This window comes from Tribolium castaneum, chromosome 5, assembly GCF_031307605.1.
Source record: "Tribolium castaneum strain GA2 chromosome 5, icTriCast1.1, whole genome shotgun sequence".
NCBI classification, from domain to species: domain Eukaryota; kingdom Metazoa; phylum Arthropoda; class Insecta; order Coleoptera; family Tenebrionidae; genus Tribolium; species Tribolium castaneum.
The window spans coordinates 8,383,563-8,402,373 of record NC_087398.1 but is presented as its reverse complement, the minus strand read 5'-3'; the positions used below and the strand labels follow the sequence as shown (position 1 = coordinate 8,402,373).

Genomic DNA, 18,811 nt, shown 5'->3' with positions numbered 1-18,811 from the left:
TTGGTGCTCCAATTTCTGAGCACACTGTATAATGAAATAATAATAATAATAATAATAATAATAATAATAATAATAATAATAATAATAATAATAATAATAATAATAATAATAAAATAATAATAATAATAATAATAATAATAATAATAATAATAATAATAATAATAATAATAATAATAATAATAATAATAATAATAATAATAATAATGTGGAGTTTAGTCAGAACATCCTGTATAACGTCGGCATTGAATAAATAATGTTATATTTTGATCTATGTGTATTTTGCTGAATTAAGCTATTTTTATAAAGAGGAAACTTTGGAGAAAGTTTAAAAAAAATTTTTTCCTTTTTTTAAATTTTACAGCAAGCCAAAAGTCATAACTGAAGGCAAAAGATAACATTATATTGGTTGATTATTTGCTTGAGTTTATCTGTTTGTGGTCGAGAAACTCACTTATTTTGCAAAATGTTACCAAAAGTCACTAGACAAGATCTGAATTGACGTTTTTTTGCTGGTTTAGAGTAATTAAAAAAAATCGCGGGAAAAATTTGGTAATCATGTCGAAAATTACGTAATTTTGAGCTAAAACTCTCTTATTTTCAAAGTGACATTATTTTAACTTGACTTAATAGAGATCTAGTTCGTTTATACGCGAGAAATTGCTTTTGTCCGTTTAGAGCAAGTCTTTCATGCAAAAACTAAATTATTTCATGATTTTGCTGGAATAATAAGCCATAAACCATCAACTAAAGTGTGGAAATGATATTATTTTATTCTTAGTGTTAAATTTATCTGGATTGTAATTAAGAAACTAACTTAATGTTTGTACTTTGATTTGTTGTAAAATGACCAAATTAGACCGATACTGGCATTTTTTGGCTTGGTAAGTTGTTTTTGAACCAGGAACTTACATTTTTCGTAAATTTTTTTTGTGCTTGTTGATTTCTTTAAACCCTAGCGTAGTTAGCTTTAGGTATGAGTAATGCAGCACATTTTCTAATTCCAAAAAGTTACTGATATGACGCAAATGCGTGGCAGTAACAGGTTTAGTTATCTATGGCCCACATTTCACATTAACGAGCAACAACATTATTATATCGACTAGCATTAATATTAAACATGGCTAGTTCCATTATAACTCCTTGTATCGGAACAGAATTCAAGTGCTCTGAATAGAATTAGTTTATTGTTTGCATAAAAAATGCAGCTAGCTTGGGACTATTTCTTGTAATTTAATGTTCAGTAGTGTTCACTTTACAACTTAGTTTTATCTGACATTCTCTTTTGATTGAATTTTCATATCGTAAATAAAAACATAACAAGTCGATTTAGTCCGGGTTATGATTTATCGGGCTTTGAGTTTTTGCGAAATTTCCTCATTTTTTAAAAAGTTTTTTCTGCGGTTGACTGAACAGAAATCGTTTTAATTTACGATGCAGAACATCAGAATTCCAAGCAGACGGCTGCACGTTTCAACTTTCAGCGCTAGGCACCTCAAGAGAAATGATTCAGAGGTTTTATGAGGCCAAAGGCTAGGTTAGTGTCGGAGGATTAAATTAGTCGTATCGTCGCATGTGATTTAAATAATGGCGTCATAAAGGAATTTTTCAAATTTATTTTTCACAACACAACATAAGATCAAAGGACCTGCTGTGCCATTACCACATTAGCTGTATGCAAATTGCAGAATTTAATAAAGCTGTTATTGTAAACAATTAATTTGATTAGTGTGTAATTGCAACATTTTTACGAAATTAATTAGAAATGTGTACCATAAATTATTTCACATGGACGTGGAACTAAATTGAATGCTGGGACGCATTGTAAATATCTGTAACGAGTTTTATATTTTCGCTAAATTAATGCGTTTGTTTGATTCATTTTAGTGAATAGAAATGAATCAATTATTTGCAATTCATTGTTAATTTAATCTATTTTTTGTTGAAGCTGTTTCACATTTTACTCGGACTAAAACAAAATTTTAACGAACCTAATATACATCCATCAACGTCTCGACGCAAAAAATAGGGGCGAGTGACAAAAGCGCATATAAAATAATACTTGATAAGAACAAGGTTAGAACAAACTTCTGCGAGTGTATTAACGACTCTTGACCCTGTATCTTGGAAATTTTTCAAATTTTAAATATGAAAAATTCATTGTGCACTTGTCTAATAACACAATTGTAAAACACCTGTTCCGCTGTGTTGTGTGGAATAGCCACTTTCATTAGACTTTGTTGGGGAGAGGAGCATTCCTTTCTTTTCGTTCAGCCACACAATATCATTTACATTTTCCAACACAAACGGTTACAGCTCGACTCGCACATATGCAATCTACATATTGAAATATGAAGTGAAACCAATCCAATCTGGCAGAAGAGAAAAGGCGCGGTTTTTGACTCCACAAAAGCGTCATTTGAATATGAAAAAGCCGTGAAATTATTAGCATCCTTGTGGAATGTATCCGCATCCGCTCGATCGCATATATCTATGGGCTGGGTGTTGCCTCAGGCCCAAAAAAGTAGAAAAAATCGGCACGTTCTCAAAGTTTGATTGTTTGTGTGGAATTTTCTACTCTTTGGGTTTGTGGCTTTTCGGGATACGAAACTCCAGCCTACGCACATTTTCTGTCAATGTGTGTGCTGTCGTCGCTCTCTAAACTGAATGTTTGCATTTTAAACTTATTAGCGGTGGTGCATTTTCATTACCTTCAGAGTTACGAAATAAGCGTGTTGTTTTCAAAGGCTAATTAGCATCAAGTAATAAAAAAACAATTAAATTTTAACATCGAGCCACTCATTTTATTAATTTGTCTTGTGTCAGGTGGTATTAAAATAGAGGGATAATTTACTAAATTAGGTTGTATTAACAGCTGGTGGGAAGCGTTCACTTGACACAAGGATTTATATTCTGAATATAAGTTTTATCTAATTATTTGTATTAAAGCAACGCTATCTAAAATAATAAAAAAAGTAAAGACAGCTTTGAAGAAATTGCCTTGTGTATAATTTTATATAAGTTAGATATTTATTAATTAAAAGTAATGTTTTTCGCAAAAATTGTAGTTTCTTTACGTGTATAATGCAACGTTTTCTCTTATTTTATATATTATATATTATATATTATATATTATATATTATATATTATATATTATATATTATATATTATATATTATATATTATGTTATATATTTTTGTTAAATTTTTTCACCGATAGAATTAAATAATCACCAATAGAATAAAGAAATTACCAAATAGAATAAAAAAATCAACAAATGGCTACTTTATTCTATCGAATTTTTGTTGTATAGCTTTAATTGAAGAAATTTATATAACTTGGTGTATTGCTCAGCACAAATCCGGGTACGTAATGTAAATCTAATTTCTCAATTTATATTTAAGGCGATATGAACTACTTTTATATCTGACTTTGACTGTGACAATTGTTTATAAAAAAAAAAACAAAAATAAAATAATTTACCGTAGTAACCACTTGTAGAATAAAGGTGTACTACCTCTACTCGTATCTATAGAATAAGGAACAACAATATTGGTATCTATAAGAAAAAATACAACTTTTGACCCTTTCGTGACTCTAAAAAAATCAAAAGTTTATTGTTGTAGTATCTCTAAAAATAAGTATGAGATTTTTATTTTACTCAAAGTTATTTGTGAGCTAAAAAGTTGATGTTCAAAAAATGTCTTCCTATTTAATGAACTGTGTGGGACAAAGAAATTTAACTCAAATCTCAGTTTAAGTGACCACGTGACTAAATTTAACTAATTGGATGCTCGGAATTATGAGCTCATCGCGCATTAACATTTAACAGCGAATAATTTTTAAATTACTTTCGGCAAACTACGCCTTAATTTTTTCAATTTAAACTTTTTTTAAACATTAGAATCAATAAAATTAATTGAAAGAAATCAATTTGTATCACTTTTTAACACAAAAGTGCAAAGAATTTGTGTGTTGTTAATGTTTCAGTTTAAAGGGATATCAGAAATTTAATTTTTAGAATTTTTTAAGGTCCAGGTATTTCAAAAAATTAAAAAACAAATACAAAATTTGAAGGTTTGTCTTTTTTTATTTTATCTGCACTTGACGATAGATATACATATGGTCTTCAGGACAATTTTAAAGGAAATTTAATTCTCTTGTAATCTCTTACTTGAATCTTAAACCGTATTCTCAGCGTCTTGAAAAATACAAGACGAAGCGCTAATTTTAAATTTTAAATAAATTTTATATCTTGTTTCCTATGAAAATTTTAATTACCAGATATTCTCAGTCTGTTAAGAGTGCAAGCTTAACGTTTTTGCATTTTTTCCAAAAATATTTTTTGGGTTCAGAAAATTCTGCGATTTTGTATCTCGTTTCGCTTAAAAAATTAAAATAAGTAATAATTATACAATCACTGTAAAATAAGAACTGCGAAAAGCCTTTTGTTTGTGAAAAGTTGCTTTACCATTAACACTGTTTTATTTTTCCGTATGAGATAATCCCCTTGGAATTAAACATGAAATATAATATTGAATTTAAAGCCGATGGGCATAATAACCAGAATTATAAAGTGCTTCATCAATAATAACGTAACCAGTGCATATTTTGCGTAAAATATTTGAAAACAATGGAGATATAACTTCATTTGGTGATCGGTTAATGAAAATGCACCCGAACCACCAGTTTTAACAAATACACCATCATATTTCTGTAATGTTCGCAGATAACTCGGCAATATGTGAGTAGGCATTTATTTTCCAAATTCGTTTCCCGATTTATTGTCTTTTCCTTTTATGTTGGTGTATGAGATTTTACTTACATATTTGTGTGACAATAGCTTATATCCCTCGTAAAACTGGCAGATTTCGTTGAAATTGCGTGTTTTTTTCTCCCTAACGAAACACTAATGGACCTAAAACCGCAATTTGAACGGCAGAACGTCAGTTTTTTATACATAGAAGCTACACGTCGCTTTTATATTTCATATTACTGTAGCACAGCCTCACCTCATATGTTGCGTGTCGTACTAATTACTCTTAGAATTGTGTTGCAACAAACCCTAATGACCTTTTTTAAGCAAAGGCATGTTCCAGTTTAATTGTTTTACCAAACCCCCTCACACCACCACCGTCTGACTGCGAGTACACAAAGGTGAGGTCAAAAACTTTGGCCGATGACTTCGTCTTATTGCTCGAATCGGGAAAACTTGAGACATATTCATGCAATCGCTCTTATAACTTTATCTACGAACTCCAAAGTTTTATGCGTCTAGGATCAACTCGCCGGTTTTCGCCGCAATCACAATGAAATCTTCCAGTAAAGATCTAGCCATATTTAGAATTTTTATTTTACTATTTAACTGTGGAGATTTAAATCAAGATAAAAAGATGCAAACGGTCGCAGGCCATTTCGTTTATTATCACTGCAGTATACTAAAGGTAGAGCTTCTTCGGCACTGATTTCCCAAGACTGTTTTAGCCATAATAAAGTTTATAGTTTATTTTTAGTCGAACGGAGCAACAAAATGTGGGACCTGCCGGATTATTTTTATAAAGCAAGCAATTCAGGCGTTATTCGTTTACCTACTGGTTATAAAAATATAAGTTAAACTATTGCAGCACTAATTGGCTCACTTATGCTGCGACTTCTCCACATTTTTAGATCACAACTTGGTATCATTTTACAAAAATAGTTCTAGCAGATTTACCTTGCATATTTATTTACTAAGAAAAAAGACTGTCAAATTAGTTAAAAAACTAAAAAGTAACGATTTGTCTGTATACAAGTTTGAATTTAATACAAACTTTATCCATTTATCTGAAACATTCAAATAAACAAAACAAGCTTGGATCCAATTTGTACTTTAATTTTTTGTTTGTTTAAATAATATTTAAACGCCTTAAAAAGTAATTTGCCGACATTTTCGAAACTATAATTTTTGTATTTTAATAATTTGTAATCGTGGGTTTCGAAGGATGAGAGTAAAAATGTGAGGAACAGCGTCCAATGTTGAGAAAAATTGATCCGCCTTTAAATAATTCGTTCGAATTTCTCGGAGCAGAAAAGCTCCATTTTCCAGCATCCTCAATTTGATCAGGCGAAAGTGACGTCAGTAATTTATATAAATTTGAGGGTCTGAAAGATATCACCCAGCTATCATATCAACACATGTCCGCCTCGGCTTCACCAAAATTCTACTTAACCTCGTTTTGTCGGATGAAAAGTCAATCAAGAGCATCTTTTAGTGACAGACATCTCTCGACAATTCCGCAGGAGATGTGCGTGTGAGAGCGCAGACGCTCGGCCCTTGTATTTATATCATAAAGTGATGTCTATTGACGTCTGGATACGTGTAGTGACAATAAGGCTAGTCATTACATCAGATGGACATGTTAAATGCCAGGAAACTTTATTGTTAAAGTATCGATTTTATATAATTATTCAGCGGTTTATGACAATTAATCTTCCATGAAGTCAGATTCACAATGTTAAAGCTATTCGAGTGACGTAATTAACGATTTACTTGAAAACGACCGACCTAAATAAATCACCAACAAACTTTTAGAAATAGTCCCGCCACAAACTCAATTACTAAACAAATTAAAAATTCGCAGTTTAATTATTTTTAAACTGAGTCCCAATCCCAAATTCCCTCCCGGTCAATTTCCCGCACATCTCTCTTGATAAAAGTTGCGAAATCTTTAATTTTGCGGATTTTATTGTGTTAACAACTAGTTGTGTTAAACCCCGGGCTTAGGTGTTAAATTGTGCGGATTTGCCGCAGGTGGCCAGGTTTAAATTCATAAATTCAACATTTTAAAAGCAACAAGTTGTCAACATCAATCTTCGCACAAGTAAAAAACATCTAAATACTTAATACCCTGTTAAGAAAAATGGATGTTTTTACGAAAAAATTAATCCACCCTTGGACGTTTCAAAAGCCGGTGCGACAATTTTCGAGTGATAATTGGTGTTTTCACGCCTTTTTGCCCTTTATTTGACCAGCCATCGCATTAAAAATCTTGAATGTGTTTTTTGAAGCTCTTAATATCGACGCTCGGGTTCGTTAAGTCCAGACGCTTCATTTGATAAAGCAAACTGTGCGAAAAAGCCGAAACAATTGTCCAGTTATTTAGTTAAGCTCGCGGAACAAAAGAACAGAACCTCCCCAAATTGCGGTGCCTTCACATTGATTGATTGTTGCGCTGTTCGTCAGCCTCCGTCTGTTTACACGCATTTTCCGTTAAGAGTCCAGAATAAAATTAAGTTCATCTTTCCTACAGCTCGCTAGATGCGAGATGAGTAGTTTTTGCTACAAGCTTAATTTTTCGCTCTTGACCGAACTTACGAATGCGTGAGCAAATATGGGGAAGCTGAATGCAGCCTGAATAAGGATCGACTGAAAAAACAAACTTCTAACAGAGCGTGTGGAAAAAAGTGATAGCTATTTAAATCAATTCCTTTATTTTAATGAAAAATGAACGAGACGACCCTGGCAATACAATTGCTTGCGACACAATTGCTTAATAAAATGTTTACAGCTTGGATGAGTAAACATAATAATCGTCTTTAAAATGATGTAAATATTTATGAAGACCAATGAAGTGACTCCTAACTGTGCAGAGAGCCATGATCCGTGTCAAGGATCTTTTAAAAATCTAAAGAGGTTGATTGGATGAAAGCAAGACGGCGCCACCACCCCTTCATCAATGAGTAAACTGAAGGAAGCCGTTGAGTGAAGGAGATTGCAGGGGGCTTATGTGTGTCATTTTCGTCTTATTTTGAAAAGTTGCTCATTTGTGATCAGTCAAGAGGATTAGATTGTGTGTGGGGTCTTCAGCAATAATCCCCGAAAACAAAGGACGTTTTCGCAACCACACTTTGCAGATTTTCTATTTTGCATATTTATGTCACAATAATTTCGTTTTCAAAAGTGGTTTTCATTACGTTTTCTAATTTTATCCCGAAATTCATCATTGTCAATTATGAATGATTGAACTGATAAAGTTTCGATTAAAACGTCAATCAGGATTAACATGAAAGCAAACACATTAGACGGGAAGTATTTTAATTTAATTATTAAGTTAAGGAATAAAAATAAATGCAGTGGGGACGGGATTTGAGCTACCTGTTTAGCTTTTTACAACACATTTATGAAAAAACTTTTAAATAAAAACCTCTCAAAATAAACTTTTTGAAAGATTTTTTTGAATAATCTTCTCACCATGCGTGCTATTATTGCCGCTAGCCTATTGTAATCTTTCTACTAAAAATATCCCCGAGACAAAGTCTTGCCTGCGTTTCTTGGCACTAAAAAGTTGTTTTAATAAAGTGTGCAAACAATCCTTAAAATGCGTTTTTTTGTACTAAATTTTGCTAAAATTTAGTTGAGATAAACGTTAAAGTAGTGAAACTTCAAAAAAAAAAAAAGTTGAAAATGGTGGATGCGCCGGGTCAAAGACACACCTTTTACAGTAAACTATTTGATATTAAGTAATTGAATAGTAATATTCGTCAAAGTTAATAAAAACAGCATTCATCAACTTGCTTGTAAAAATGGTGGAGGCGCCGGGTTAGAAAAATTTGTCAATTTATAAATTTTTTTTTAGATTTTTTGTTTTACACAGTTTTGTTTGTGTGCTTGTTTCGGCCTTGTATGTTGATTTAAATACTAAACGTGAAACAAAGCCGAGGAACATTTCTGAAGATGTAGTAGGCGAATTTATTTAGGATTGTTGACTTACCATTTGAATATTATTTCAACCTGAATATTTAATCCAAATCTGGAGTAAATATTTGTAACACGCTACAGTGTATTTCAATACCGACAATGCATGCTACAACAAACAGTATCGCAATTTTCTGCTACGTAACGTCAAAACTCAATTTCATAAACAGGCTGAGTTTTCAAACGGTATTTAATTAATGATTAAACACACGTTGCGAGTTGTTAACATCATGCCTGTAACCACGATATCTATTTTAAGCATCTAGAGAATTCCAAGATGCTCTCTCGTGGTGAGTGCTTCGCTAAGCTTTACAGTCACCTTTCCAGATACTTTTCACCCCTTGGGACTAACTGCCCCTCGATAGACATATAGAAAGGATAGATTGATGTCTTTCTTACTCGACGAAACGTTTTTATACCAACATAATACCTCACATCAAGCAGGTTCTTTACAAATAATGGTTTTTCAAAGACTTCACGCTTTGTAAACTTGTTCCCTCACCTACGTCTAACACAACAAAACGGAATTTGAGAAGCGCGTAATTACGAAATAATTAAATAGGTGAAAACAGCACACCGCATTACACTTTGCTTTGTCAAAACATTTTACACAGAAATCTTTAGTATTGGTAATTTTTAGCACCCAATTAAATCTGGAATTGGGTTTTTAATTTACGACCGCGCTGAGTTTTTGTGCTTAATAGTTCATTACGTGTTCCAAATTTGGTATCGACGATTAAAATATGAATTTTCGAGGTATGAAAATTTTTCGAATAATCGTTGAAGCTTGAATGACTCTCGTTTGTAGCAGTAATTAACTTGAAAACCATTTATTAAGCTTTGATAACGCTGCATCTAAAAAGCTAAAGGTTTTAATGAACACTTTTTTGTGTCCTTTTAATGAAGAGGTCATAATTATTATTGATCTATTTGCGCGAAAGTTTCACAGAAAAATTTTTCAAAGCGTTAAATTTCCAACGAAACTTTTCGACTATAATAAAGCAGAAACTTCGTAATTACATTTTGTTATCTCTGCAAAACAATTTTTTATTGCGATGATGAACAGAGATGTGGGTTGTGGGTGTTTGATTTTTTTAATTTTTGAGGCCATTTCGTCGTTTTGGAGCCGTTTTGTATTTTTAAATCTTTTTGTGTGCACACTTGCCGTCATAGCTTTTACGAGCGTGTGTAATAAAATCCGTTAATTTCGCCCCTTTATTAATATTCCACTACCTAAAAGGGCACCGACGAATTGTAATCTCTCCCCACATAGCTTCAGCTTTTACGTGTTCAGAATTTCTTCACTTTTTTCACTCATAGCAAGCTCTCCATTTCATTCCAATGCAGTGGTCCGTGCTAAGATTTCTTTCAGATTTATTCTCACAAGAAAGAAACTCTGAATACACTTTAATAAAATTTAAAATGCACAAAATTCCTTTGAAAGCAGAATTTTTGATTATTTAGGTATTCTTTTTGAACCTCCGTTTAATTGCGATCTGCTATAGGCAGCACTCTAATTTCGCTTTTATCGAGGTAAACCTATTTGGTTCGATATTTTCAAGGGGTCGACTGTGGCTTATCAATTTTTAATTAAAATTACTTGCTAATTAGTTTGCATCTGCCAAATTAATAAACAGGGGCCAGAGTCATTTTTTATTTACTTCAGTTTAGGAGCATTAAGGACAGGAAATATTAAACTCGTAAGTTCCTATAAAGCAAACTAGAAGTAAGTACGTGCACATACTTCAGTTTGCTGCTGTTCATATCTGGAAACCTATCTAATAAAAGTTACCCGGTATTTGAACACTGTTAGCGAACCGTTTATCTTTGAAGGTAAATCATATAGGAATTGCTTCTACTTAGATGAGGTTTAACCAAATAACAAAGAGAATTATTAATAGGTATTTGCATTTAAATGGGACATTTTCGAGCGCATCTAAGTTTAGGGATAAACAAGCGATCAAGCATTTCAGAATTTGTAAATATTTCACTCCATTTCAAAGGCAAAAATGATTTTTCGCTAATGAACACAAAGCAAAAAACAAGCATCCATTAGGAGATTTTAAAAGTATTCTTATGAAAATCATATTACCTAATGTACTTTTACGAAAAAATTCAGCAACTAAAAGTGGGCTTGCGAGACCAAGAGTCATTAAATATAATTTAGATTTAATTAAACTAAATGTTAGCTTTAATAACGGCTTTCTGCCTCGTGCACCTTACTTTTTGTAATCGAATAACAACACCAAGTCTTAGACTTGTTTGTTATTAACGAAATAATTTTAACTAACGTGAATCAAAGGCAATTTAATTAATTCAGTAAAAATGTGTTGTGATATTTACCCAATTCTTTTCCCAAGCTTTTAATAAAGATACTTTCCCATCCTCTTTAAGACAAATAACTAAAAGCTTTCTGCACTTAGATCGTGAGTTTAGTTTCATTTTCATTACTTTTAATGTTTTCATGACTAAAACTTTCATCAATTTTCAATACATAAAAAGTGCAGAAACTTAGAAAAACTTGGAAAATGTGGTGTGGAAGTGAATGTTTGATAAATACTTGCATTAGTTTTCTGGTCAAGAGTTAAGTACAGCAACGATTATTTGAAGTGACGGTCAGTCTAGCTGCAGTCTCTCAAGTCTCTGGCCTCGTTTCAGCTTCTCCAACGCTTGAAAACACTCAAAAATCGTGTATTTTACTTCCACCAACAGAATACTGGATAGAGCTGCGCTACTGCTGCAACCCTTTTTGTTTATTCTTCCCCCGAGTCGCAAATTTGATAATCTCGAACGAGTCGGTTTTTGTCGAAGATTTTTCCACGTCAATGGCAAAGCAACGATTTTGTAATTTTAGCGCGCTTTATCTCATGCACGGTACATTACCAATTTCTTGGTAAACTTGCCGATAAAAATCGAGTGTTAATGCCGATGAATAAGCTTGGGAAGCCCCATATAATTAGTCTAGTTGAAAATACGGTCCATTAATAGGTACGTAGGTGCGTAATTTATACAAAGATTAAATGAACGAGAACAAAGGCATTCCTCCATTTTCAGTTGGGTGGTAAAAATGAAGCTCATGGAACCGCAAGACGGGTCAATTAATAAAACTTGAATGTGAAAAATGTCACCTTACTGCCGCGCTCACTTAAAATTTATTAACTCGTTCCGCGCTGTTTTTAAAATTAATCAAAATAAACGATCCAATTAAATTAATAATTGCATTGTACCCAACTAGCGATTCACATAAATGATTCTTTTGGAACGTTATTTAGGCCACCGAGAGACATAGACGACTAATTGAAAGATTTTTATAAGCTCGTAAAAATAATTTAGGTGCGGGATTTTCGGCTCTTTGAAAAGCTCATTTCCTTTGTTATTGAATTTTTAACATGAGACACGACAAGACTGCGAATACGAATTTTATGTTACGAAATTAAATTTATTCCTAAATTAGGTAGCACTTGCCAACTGTTAGAAGCGCAAATAAAAACAATACGTAAATGAATACCAATGCAAATTATTCAAGAACTGGTACTGCACCTACTGAAGTGAAAAATTTATTCATTTACAAATTGATGACTGGATTCACCGATTTAATGCGACAAATGGCGTTAGGTGAACTATGTCAATTCAGAGGCTGAAAAACGTACGTGTGCCGCACTCTGTTTTATAAAAACTAATTCAATAAAAGTAAAAGTAAAATAGCAACAATTCATTTTGTTTACGAGACCATTTTAGATGCTTTAATTACTTTCTCATCTTGTTTTTTATCCCAACTCTTGTTTGCTAAACGCCCACCTTTAGTCGACGTATGTAAGATGCAGTTATAAATAAACAGGCTGTCTTTCAACAACAAGCTAATCTAAACCAACTTCTGAATATCTCCACAACATATTATTTTAACTTTAAAGTAGCTTACGAAGTAGATTGTCAACTTTGTAATTGAACATAAAACTGTTGCCACATATGATGCTATTTTTATCCAAATAAATACTTTGGTTAAAAATAAAGCCCAAATTTTAATAATAGTGTTAACCATACAAGAATTTTATTGTGATGTAATTAATAGTTGGGAAAGCAGGCAATCAGTTTATTTGGTTTTATAATTCAGTACAGTTTCCCCACCATTTTTCAGGCTTCTTCAAAACTACAAGGGGGGACATTTTTTTATAACCAGTTACCTTACTTGATTCTAACTTATTAATAATAATTAATTGGGAAACCATTATTTATCTGTAAGTTATAACTATAAAAAAATGTTTTTTTTGAAGTCCTGAAGAAGCCTCAAAAAGGAGGCGAAACGATAGTACTAAATTAGAAAACGAAATAAACTGCTTATTTGTTTTCCCAACAATTAGTTATATTATAATCAAACAAAAGTAACAGACGATGAACAGTGAATCTAATTCAAAAAATGTTTTACCTATATTTTAAAACTTATCTCATCCTATTAGAAAAAAAGAAAGCAAGTAGATAATTTGGGAAAATCATCTCTTATTTTAATGGTGGATAGCTTTTATGTTTTAGTTTATGATTTTACAATTTCTAAAATAACTTGTAATAAACTATTTCATTGCGTGTATTCGTACTTAAAAATATAATAGGTAAGGATATGTAAAGAGTCGGCTAAGTGTCTCTAGAATATTTTTTGGAGGTGCTATTGAAAAGGTGGCTTTTATGTTTTTGTTGTTCACATGATTAAAATAAAAAAAAATAAGAAAATAATATATAATAAATAAAAAAGGTGGCTTCCATATTTTTGTTGTTCAGATGATTAAAATAAAATAAAAATAAAAAAATAATACATAATAAATAAAAAAATTAAAAAAAAAAAAATTAAATTAAAAAATGTATGTAAATTTTAAAGTACTTTAGTTTGGTAGTATCCTGATGCGTTGTTCAATTTTGTGTATTGAACACAGTCTCGTGAAACAATAACTCAAAAAAATTGTTTTGGATTAGATTTTTATTCTTTATTTAATTATAACGCCAACAAATCTTAAATAACATTAAAAGTGTTATAGTTTATAATTTATTACGTCAGGATTATAGGGTAAATAAACTACGATCTTCTCAACAGGACCTTTTAATTTTACTTTACTCTACAAAAGCCAGTTACAGACTAACTTATTTTCTAAAAATCCAGACATTCGGCATTCATCTTTAACACATGTTTCCCATCTTTCACACTCGCCCTAAAAGCCCTCACACACACTAACCATTCGGACCTCCCAAGCATCCCTTACAATTCTACGAATTCATATCAACTCGGCCTTTCCTGACAATGTTCTCGTCCTCGAGAACACATCCCAACCATCTAATCACTCATTCCCCTAATGACACTTACCATAACTTAAAATAACGAAACTAAACACTCTACTTATGTCCCCAAATTTTTCTAATAATAAAATTCCGATAAAAATTTAACATTACCCTTAACACTTGTACAACCTACTTTATCTTAATTATTACTCCTCTAAATTACTAACTAATTTTAATCTGTCTACAGAAATAATTCCTTTATAGAAGCGACTACTTTGTTGTTCGCCTTCTATATCTTGCACTAAATATCTATCATTCCCTATAAATTTAACAATCTCATAGGGTCCTCGATACTTAGGGCTCAATTTACGACTTTGGCCGGTCGACGGTACCTCAGCCCGTACCAACACCAAATCCCCTTGCTTGAAAACCCTAGCCTGACGCCGCGATTTATTAAAATTCGCGCACATACGATCCGCATTTCTTTTCAGCCGATCCGCAACTAAATTTTGCTCTTCTTCCGTATTTAAGCGTGTATTTAAATCGCGTATTTCGGCTGCTAACGGATTATTAGTGAACCCGTCTCGCGTGTATGTCCGGACCAAACTAAAAGGCGTTCTTTTAGTGACCGAATGGGTTGCATTATTAATAGCCCATTGTACTTCGCTTAATTTTTCGTCCCAATCACTACCTTCTATGTCATCCGTACTTGTACTTAAGCATGTTATTATCACGTCGTTTACTTTCTCCACTTGTCCATTCGATCTAGGACTTGCTGTTGCAATTTTTACGTGTTGGATTTCACAATCACCGCAAAATTTTTCGAACAACTTCGAAATGAACGCTGTACCTCTGTCGCTAATTATTTTATTGGGCTTTCCATAATTAGAAACGAATTCTTTCAAAAAACTAAGAGTTCCCTCGGCTCCTACATCCGGCAGCGCTTTTAATACTGTGTACTTACTAAAGCCGTCTATAATAGCGCATACGTATTTGTTTCCTGTTTTACTTGACGGAAAAGGGCCCAAATGGTCGATATGCACCACCTGAAACGGAGTACTGCCTTTGTCTAACGGGTGCAGCATTCCCGGTTGCCTCCCCCGCGGTGTCTTACTATACAAACAGTTAATGCATCGATTGATATATTTTCCTACCTCTTCCCGCATTTTTGGAAAATAGTAGCTCTCTTTTATTTTGTCCAACGTTTTATCTATTCCCAAATGCATAAGTTCTCTATGAGCGTTACTAATTATATCAAATCTTAAATCGACAGGTACATACAATCGCCACTTTCCATCTTTTACCCGATAAACACGACCATTGCATAACGTAAATTTAGAGTGCGTTGCCTGATCGCCCTCTTCTAATTTCTGTAAAACGCTTTTAGTTTCATTGCAGGTACGCTGTAATGCCGCTACCCAATCCGTATTTATCTTTATCCCCATGACATCTGGAAGTCCACCCACTGGCACGGCCCGACCAGCCTCTACCGCATTTCGGCTAAGGGCGTCTGCTACTTTATTGTTTTCGCCCCGGTGGTACTCAACGGTATAATCAAACTCTGACAACCTAATAAACCAACGCCCTATTCTTGGATGCATATCTTTTTTATTTGCCAACAATTTTAAACTGTTACAATCAGTACGAATTACAAAATGAATCCCTAACAAATAAACGCGAAATTTCTCTAGTGCCGCTACAATTGCTAAGCATTCTAGTTCATAGCTGTGGTATTTCGCTTCCTCGGGTGTCGTTTTTCGGCTGTAAAATGACACCGGTCGCAATGTTCCGTCATTCTGTTTCTGCAGAAGCACGGCACCTAACCCCGTTGAACTCGCGTCTGTATGAAGTTCTGTATAGGCGCCCGTGTCGAAAACGCAAAGGATTGGTTTGTTCATTAACGCTTTCTTTAACGACTCGAACGCGTTTTGCTGTATTACCCCCCATTTAAAACTACCTCCTTTTTTTAATAAGTCACTGAGAGGACGGGCAATAATTGCAAAATTCCGGACAAAACGCCTGAAATAACTAGCCAACCCCAAAAACGATCTGACCTTGTGTACGTCTGTAGGTACCGGAAACTCAGCCACTGCCCTAAGTTTATCCCTTCCCGGTTCAATACCCTCTTTTGAAATTGTAAAACCCAAATAATCAATTTTTGTCATAAAGAAAAAACATTTTCGCAAGTTTAACGTCAAGTTCGCGTATCTAAATCTATTAAATAACAATTTTAACTTAGCTAATCCTTCCTCTACAGTTTTGGACGGAATAATAATATCGTCCAAATACGCCATCGCAGTGTCATATCGCAAATTCCCAAGAACTATGTTTATTAATCTTTGAAACTGCGAGGGCGCATTCGCTAACCCAAAACTCATTCTCTTAAAACAGTAGACCCCATCAGGGGTAATGAAAGCCGTCTTACCTCGCGCGTCCCTCGACATTGGTACCTGGTGGTATCCCATGGACAAATCCACTGAGGTAAAGTAGATTTGGCCCCGAAGTCGATCCAGCTGATCGTCGATTAACGGCAAGGGGTAGTGCTGTTTCACTGTTTTCTTATTGAGCGCTCGATAATCGACACACATCCTCACTTCCCCGGACTTTTTCTTTACGAGAATTACCGGACTTGCAAATGGAGAATCAGTTTCTTCAATTATATCGGCCTCTTTCAATTCGCGCACTATATTTCGCACTTGTTCTTTTTCGGAAAACGACATACGATACGGTCGATAGACAACTGGTTTATCGTCTGTTAATTCAATGTCCATTTCTACTAGATTCGTACATCCAATTTGCTTAACATTTCGGGCCACTAAATCTCGATAATCATTTATAAGTTCCAACACTTTTTCCGCGTCTTTCCCGGCCAAATCAGTGTTGATTTCACACGCGTCAATAGGTTCCGTGTTAACATCTCGCCGATGTGTATATTCTCGACACACGTCCCCTCGCGCAACACTTTGATTTTCAACAATTTTTATGTCCTTTCCACTTATATTTAAAATGGGTAACACCGTGTCACCGTTCCTGTCTGTGCTTATTACACATCGTGGTACCCACTCTCCCGACTCGCGTAGTCCACCTTCGACACAAAGGGTACTTTCTGGTGTCTGTGTCCTGACTGTGATGTGCCCCAGGAAGTTATTTCGAATTACAGACGCCTCACTCGCCCACAAAACCGTTCTTGGAGCATTATTCGCACCGTTCTCTTCACATTTTCTTATTATAAGTTCGTGAGGTGTTTTTACAATTTCGATGTGCGGCTGTTCGGTGTATGGATGCCCGATTATCACTGGAATCTCCTGGGTTTCCCTCGGCACCACCAGGAGTTCGATCTGGGCGTTGATGCCGTCGATTTCTACATCCACCTGTGCGGCTCCTAAAACACTTGTAACTGCACCGCCGTAGCCCGTAACGTCCTTCTTCTTGTCCCAGTCACACATAAGTTTTAATTTGGGTACATAATCATCCCGGATGACACAAACTTCCGCTCCCATGTCCACGTAACCCCTAACTTCCACCCCGTTAATTTTCACGTCCTTAAAATACTTTAGATTGTCCGACTGAGCATTTATTGTCTTTACTTGCGCCGCCACTTCGTTTGCAGTAGCACCCCGTTGCGAATTTTCGTTTCGCCCTACTACTTGTCTTTCTCGCGAATCGCGACCCGGTACTTGGCACTCGCGCGCGAAGTGTCCCATTTTCCCGCACTTAAAACACGGAAAACATTTGGTGGTATTTTCCACTCTCGGAGTGTTACAGTTTTTAGAAATGTGGCCCTCTGCTCCACAGCGAAAACACTTTCTCTTCTCTGGCAGAATACGCCTCTCTGGAACCGAAATTAAATCCAACCGTTCATTGTTCCTCAAATCACGAAGAAGCTGCCACTCATCGTCGTGTCGAACAGTCAGCAGAGATCTCGCAACTTCCCTGGACTTCAACCCCGTGAGCAGCATTTCTTTCGTTTCCGCGAACGACAATTTTAAATCGCGACACATCGCCATTTTTGCGTAAAAATAATCTTCCGCGCTTTCACTGGTTCTTTGTTTTCTCTCCGACATCTCTCTAAACCTTTCGGCGAGCGTTCTTCGATCCGTATAATTTTCGCGGAATCGCATCTCAAACGCTGCCCACGTTGTTAAGGTATCCTGGTGATATCGATACCACAACAACGCGCTATCTACGAGGTGTTGACGCGCCACCTTCAACAAAATTGCATCACCCCAAAATTGACGTCCCGCCATGGTTTTGATGTCCTGTAACCACTGTAATGCGTCTGATGCACCTCCTTTTCCATTGAATACGCGTAAACTTTGCGTTAAATCGGGCATTACGCAATACCCCATGTTTCTCGACGCCCCAGGCGCCTCCACCCGGCCCAACGGAAGACTGTTCTGCAGGCCACTTGTCTCCGACACCACCCCGTTTCCAGACGACCCCAGCGTCCCCGACGCCTCCTTATCTCTGGACAACTCCTGTATGTCTGGCGACCCTGCTACCTCCTGGTCAACCGCCGCCGCCGCCGCCGCCGCCGCCGCCACTGTCCCTGTCTGAGCCTGTAACGCTTCGCTCACCGCTGCCTTCACTAATTGTAAAATTGTCTCTAAGTTCAAAAATTCCTGTCCTGATTGAGGGATGATTTCCTTCGGGCTTTCTTTATTCTTATCGTCCGTCATTTTCCTTTATTTCTTTGACCACTAACAAACTAACACTAATAAAACCAAACTAAGTCTCCACGAATAATTTTTTTTTCACGATCCCACTTCTGATAAATTGTTATAGTTTATAATTTATTACGTCAGGATTATAGGGTAA

At 34.9% G+C, this 18,811-nt stretch overlaps 1 protein-coding gene across 6 annotated transcripts in view; it reads left to right on the top strand.

The window, feature by feature from the left end:
- Nucleotides 1-18,811, top strand: part of LOC656479 (uncharacterized protein) — an 88,246-nt gene that overhangs the window by 39,643 nt on the left and 29,792 nt on the right. For 4 of the 6 annotated variants that reach the window (XM_015980074.2, XM_015980075.2, XM_015980072.2 and 1 more), the window contains exon 7: nt 4,727-4,741. The exons of the other annotated variants lie outside the window; for them this stretch is intronic. In XM_015980074.2, coding sequence (XP_015835560.1) covers nt 4,727-4,741 — 15 coding nt within the window. The remainder of the gene's footprint in view (nt 1-4,726; nt 4,742-18,811) is intronic. 6 annotated transcript variants of the gene reach the window in all.